The sequence below is a fragment of the Trypanosoma equiperdum genome, assembly GCF_001457755.1.
Source record: "Trypanosoma equiperdum strain OVI genome assembly, contig: ctg_1783, whole genome shotgun sequence".
Taxonomy (NCBI): domain Eukaryota; phylum Euglenozoa; class Kinetoplastea; order Trypanosomatida; family Trypanosomatidae; genus Trypanosoma; species Trypanosoma equiperdum.
The window spans coordinates 2,214-8,326 of record NW_027123819.1 but is presented as its reverse complement, the minus strand read 5'-3'; the positions used below and the strand labels follow the sequence as shown (position 1 = coordinate 8,326).

At 49.1% G+C, this 6,113-nt stretch overlaps 2 protein-coding genes across 2 annotated transcripts; both read right to left on the bottom strand.

Annotated features, from left to right (window-relative positions):
- Positions 1–407: 407 nt before the first annotated feature.
- TEOVI_000568700 (3-hydroxy-3-methylglutaryl-CoA synthase, putative) lies at positions 408–1,907 on the bottom strand (the record flags this gene model as incomplete). The annotated part of the gene is made up of 1 exon (XM_067223177.1): positions 408–1,907. One exon carries the CDS (start codon positions 1,905–1,907, stop codon positions 408–410), a length of 1,500 nt encoding a protein of 499 aa, XP_067079278.1.
- Positions 1,908–2,960: 1,053 nt separating this feature from the next.
- On the bottom strand, positions 2,961–6,092 carry TEOVI_000568600 (uncharacterized protein; the record flags this gene model as incomplete). Its single annotated transcript, XM_067223176.1, has 1 exon — positions 2,961–6,092. One exon carries the CDS (start codon positions 6,090–6,092, stop codon positions 2,961–2,963), a length of 3,132 nt encoding a protein of 1,043 aa, XP_067079277.1.
- Positions 6,093–6,113: the final 21 nt, after the last annotated feature.

The window sequence follows — 6,113 nt, the reverse complement described above, 5'->3', positions numbered from 1 at the left end:
TTTTTTCCCCCCTTTAACTCACCAAAATGCTTGATAAGTTTGGTTGTAGTCTCATTCACTGCTCGCTCATGGACGATTATCATTTAATGGGCCCTTTATTTACCCATCTCCATCCTATGTATAGGGGTAAAAAAAATAAAAACACCGAAGCAGCAAGCTTCGTAGTCTCTTTCCATTTAATATCCCTCCGTCAGCAAAACAGCGGACCCACACGCTCACGCGTACTAACAATTAAATAACTGTATGCCTATATATCGCAGGAAAAATAAGCAGAAAAAGAGAGAGAGAGCAGCAACCCTAATCCCGTGTTGGTAATTTCACCCCTCCCCCTTCCTCCCTCTTCTCACGCATGCACCACCAATGTATGGTGCCACTTGCATTTGATTTCGCAAAGTCGCTCCAACACACTACTTCACGAAACGGTAATATTCGATACCAATATCCTGAAACGCTGCCTCATTTCGAGTACCGATGCGGTCCACGACAAACTCCTTCTGACGTTTATCTGCGGCAAAATCATCCTTGAGGGACCCCGTGTGGAGGCCCTTATATTGTTCCTCCGTCAAGTTTATAGAGTTCCCCAAGGCCTCACTGAGGTTAATTTTCGCCGCGGCCTCCTCCCACCCCTTCACTGGGGTTATTGGAATGGCCTCGCTGGCGTCTCCGGAGCCGTAACCAATCATTACCATGGGTTTGCCGGTGATGTCGATCTTCCTACTGTATGCGTCCTCGCAACCAGCAGCCAACCAGCATGGGAGGGAAGCTGTGTAGAGGTTTCCAAAGTTTGCCATGGTGGTACTACCAAGGCTCATCTTGGAGCCGAGAAAGTCGGCAAACACCTTCTCTGAACGGAGGACCTTGGCAACTTTATTCGTCATTGTAAATGCATCCTTGGGTTCCTTCCCCTCATCAATTACTTCGAAATAGTTAGGCACCTTGTCAAGTTCCGCTCGCACAGCGCTGGAATCAACCTTCGCCTTACCACAGAGCTCTTCAAAGAATGTTTTGTGAGTTTCGGCTGTTGACCTTGCAAGACCACGTGTGTAGAGAAATGACATAGCCTGAACAGGCATCATGTGATACGGGCGATGGAAAAACAAAGCAGACACGGAGTCATAGTAGTCCGCCGGCTCCTGGTTTAGTCTTGACAACATATTTTCGACAGCCGCAGTCACCTCATCAAGGTAGACTAATGTGCTGTACGGACCAGAAAATACGGGGAAATCGGGGATCTTACCATTTTCTGCGGTGCTGCCATATTCCTTAATAAAATGTCGTCTGTACGGTTTGCGGAAGTCGGGTCCGCGGTAGTCCGACGCGGAACCAGCAGCCTTCGTGTTCAGTTCCAAGAGCCGTGGAGTTTTTTGTACAAGCATCGCAACGGAACCAGCGCCCTGTGTCTGTTCCCCCGTCGACCCCAGTGCGTACTCGGCAATATCTGATGCAACAACAATGGCCAATTTGTCATCTCCTCCATCCACCTCCGCATACCGTGCGGCACCCTTCAGTGCGTACACACCGCCAAGACACGCATGTTTAAACTCCGGCACTTCACAATGACGGGAGAGTGCGGGCATCCCAAGTTCTTTAAGCGCCTTATCGACCATCCCTCGCACAATAACTGCACCAGCGGAGTTGTCGGAGCTGCTTTCCGTTCCGAGCCCAAGGAAACCAACGCGAGAGGGATCCACTTCGTAGTTCAGAATCAGCCGCAATACCGCTGACGCGGCCATCGTGTAAGCGTTTTCGTTATTGGAAGGAACGCGGAATGAATCACCAACAACATTGGATACCTTTTTCCAATCATTCCCGGTCCAGTTGCACCATTCCTTTAGGGCGACGCGGCACGGTGGGGTGTACACACTCATGCCACTGATACCAGCGAGGGAACGCACAGTTCGGCGCATTTTAATGGCGTTTTGCTTGTATTTTTTTTCTTATGTATTCCTCTTTCATTGGGGGAGGACAGGAAAGAAAAAAGAAAAGACACATGCTTATAGGCACACACTTTTTTTTTTAATTGGCGGAAACGCGCGCAACAGCTATTTCCAAGCCAGCAGGCGATTCGCCACACTCGGTTTCCTTTCATCACTTGGGTTTCTCACACGAACACAAATCCAGTGCACGGGACAACGTACGAACCAGTGGAGGATGTAACAAGGAAAAAGAATTAGTCAAAAAATTAAAAAAAACGCTGTAGAAAATACGGCAGAGTGAATGACAAGGGGAGGGGGGGGGGAATGGTGAAGGCGCAGGGTCAACACAGAGAGAATTTTTAAATTTTCTTAATTTTTTTTTTGCTATTCAGTGACCCAGACACAAGTACGTATGTATATATAATATTTATACACACCATACGTCCTGCTATCCTGTCCTCCGTGCTCCCTACTTACCGACTTCCCCTTGCCTACCTTCACGCACAGGAGAAGAGCCGAACGAGAATGCAAACAAACGAAAAGATGACACAAAAAAGGAGCGAAAAAAAAAAGAATAAAATAAAACAACTTATACAACAAACAACAAAGCAGAATAGCCGTTTAACTGACGCAGTAGTACAGCTTTCACCAGGAATAACCGACACTTGCTTTTGCGGCAAGGACAGTACAGGGGAGTTAACATTCTTACGTCCATACCCGTGTGTACATGCAATTGGAGGCGCCCGTACTTTTGCGCGGTAAAAGGGAGAACCCTTCTTGTGGTACGTCCGCAACCGCTTATTTCTACTTCCTTTCCTCAATTGACTGAAACAATCATTTTCCTCACGCTTAATTCCATGCTCACTCGAGTTTTTATCCTTCCCATACACACATACACACACGTTGACATCCAAACACCCCATCCGGCTTTTGCGAGCTTCGCCTTCAACCTAAAATGTCGGCGGCAGCGGCCCAACCACCTGATATGTTTTGCTTCCTCCTTTTTAACAATGCTTTCTCTTCCTTCCTTTTCTTTTTTTCTCGTCACTGCGAAGTATCCCAACGAAAGAAACCACCCAAGCCTGAAGCAGACTTCGCCACCTTATCCTTCCGGCGCCTTAACACCCGGCGCACCACATGTTTGCTCCAAGGCGTGGTATCGGAAGACGGTGGTAACTGAGCAAATGGAGGAGCTCCATCAGCCCCGTTAACAAGTGCAGTGGAAGAGTAGGGAAAGCAATGGAGAACAATTTGCTGAAGCCAACGCAGCAGCTCCACGGCCCTTTCGGTAACGCCTCTAGCTGGCTCACCACGTGGAGGGTACGGAAAAGATTCCTTCATGAACATGTCAACGATCCGGAGGTCCTGCAAAATGCATTTCCAGTCTTCTGGACAAAAGAACCGACAATCTGACTCTTCAAAATACACATAGTAGAGCGCAGAAACGAAGTGCAACATGGTCATCGACCACACCTCAGCATCCACAAAAGGGTCGTTAATAACAGCAGAAACAGAAACGATGACAGATTCCAATCGCTTAAGCACAGAAACCATCGTCACTTCGGGAAACTCAAGCTGAATGTGTCGCCGGTCCGGGACAGCCGCCTTATCGGACTTCAGAACTTTGTACAATCGCATGTCTGTCTTCATGAACTTGTCGAAGAGCAGCCCAGCAAGCTCAACACGAACGATAGTCGCTGCTACAACATCGCGAAACATGTTGATGCTTTCGCTCAGCGGGTTCGTAAGGGTGCCGAGCAGGTCTTCAAATCCGGCGGCCGGTGCACCAGTTACTTGGCGCACCAACTGGTAGTCTCTTTGGGATTGTATTGCAATTTTCCTTAGTCTCTCATCGATTACAGATAAGCATTTCAGTCGCGCTGCAGCGTCCTCTGTTGATAGGGACAAAGAAAACACCTTTTCTTGAAGTTCCAATTGCGCCTTGTACTCCTCAAAGTAACCTCCAGCCTTCGTCGCTAGGGAACCGCTGCGCGAGCTAAGACGGGTGTAAGGGGCCTTCATATCAGCAAATATGTCACTAAGTGTGTCTACGACAAGCGACAACCGTTGACGCACCACATTAGCCGCCGCTGGAACAAGTGGAGGAGGGGATATGAACGACTCTAGTTCTTCCATAAGCTCCTCGATGCGGTTCAACATAAGTCTCTGGACTGGAACCCCGGCTTTTGCAACTGCCTTCGCAGCTTGGAGCCTCGCCAGAACTCTTCCCTTAGCAGCGCAGTTGTGCCTCTCCATGACGGGAACTACCCAGGAAAGGTTTCCCGCACAGGCAAGGATCGTGTGGCTCACGTCCTCGTCGTTCTCCATGCCAGGCGAAGAGTACGTAAGTAAAAGGGACAACATCGTGCGAAGTCCTTCCGAGAAGTCAGACGGCAATCGCTCGCAACTCAACGTATCAGCCCAATGCGTAGCTAAGAGATGAGAAGCCACAGTTGTCACACCAGGTAACATGAGGGCGGGTGCATGCTGAACACTGCGGGAAAGAAGGTCGCAATACTCACGTGTGCTCCTGCCCAGATGGCGAACACTCGCAAGGAGATCCCGTGGCGCATTACGAGGATTGATTTCAAGTTTTAAGTTGCAAAAGCTTCGTAGCACCCCGCACGAGATGAACACCAAAAGTAAGCTTAGAAGGAAGTCTTTTACGGGCCTCATCGGCGGCAATAAGTCACGTCCATCCACCTGAACGTACACTGAAAGGAATTCTGTCGGAAGTGACAAGCACGACTCCAGAAACAAATCGAACACGCAGAGGAAGGCATAATCAGAGCATACGACTCCCAGCAGTGAAATGGGTGCAGTTGACATTTCAAACGTTTCCTGCAACAAGTACAACATATATTTTACCTCTGGTGTTAGTGGTTCTCTACTGAGAGAGCCCGTGTTTTTCGACAATTCATGTAATGCGGATGCCACACCCATCAGGAAGGCAGTTCGCCTCTCGACGTCATCATCATCATCAATTGAAAGGAGCCGCGCATGGACGCGGCAGAAGGGCTCGATACTTTTCGGTATTTCCAATCTGTTTCGGACCGCGGTGATGACATCGCGGACCTCTTCTTCAAAAAGAATAGTATCCGCGCTGCTGTTACTTCCATACAGAGGCGAAAGTGCACCAGCATAGATAAATGCGCGAAGGCAAAGTGGATACCTTCGCTGCTGCGGGTCCTCCGGATACTGGAAACACATACACAGTATTTTATTCATTCGCTGGGTAAAGTCACCGTCAGAGCTAGTTTCCACAAGCCGCTCAATAGTTTGGAGGTTGATGGGCATATTCAATGTGTCTTGTCCCTCTTTTATTGCGGGGGAAATGTTACTGAGAACGCGCACATGTTGCTCGTTGCTGATACCCATGGCTTTCCGATACCTACTCCCAACCTTGCTGTCAAACCAGGCACCACGTGCAGGAAGCAAAATACTTGCCGCGAGCACCACGTGCTCGTAAAACAGCAACTGCCGCTCATCTTCATCAAACTCAGGAAGCATGGCACTATTCAGTACTGGACAAAGTTCAATCACTGGCAGAACGGGGCGTTCCAATGGATTTTGCACGGAAACTTGTGTTTGTGATAGAAATGGAGTCACATACTCCGCCAATGAATACCTTTGCTTGCCCTCAAGTGGTAACGGCTCACGGCGGGCGGAAGTGCACTTCGACAGTTGAATAACGTGACCACCCTCACTTTTGCTGGGCTCCGTCACATAGGCGTGTAGTGAGTGCTTCCTTTCAGGGTTGGACATCGCAGCATCCAACCGTGAGGGTGTGGCAGGTGGTGTTTTCTCTGGGCTACACATCGTTTGACTGTCGCCGCGAAGATGGCTCATGAAGTAGTTGGACAGATCTTTCCAGCGAAAACGGGGCCTTTTACCTTTGCTTGGGCTATTAATCCCTGACCCCGTCGTTCCTAATCCACATTTTTTCTTTTTCTTCTCTGCACTATCTCCCAACAACGTAGGCGGGGCGCTCACCCGTACTTCAATGGGGTTAGAAGCAGTGGCAGCGGCATACACAGCGAGTGGGGACTGGGTATGCGTGAGATCAAGTTCTGCTGCAGAGCGGACACCCTCAGGCAAAACAGTTGTCACATACGGTGGTGGGTTCTGTAGGACGTATAAGAGAAGTTCATTTCGCTCCAGTTGGAGCTTTTCCATTTGAATGGAATGTATGCACCA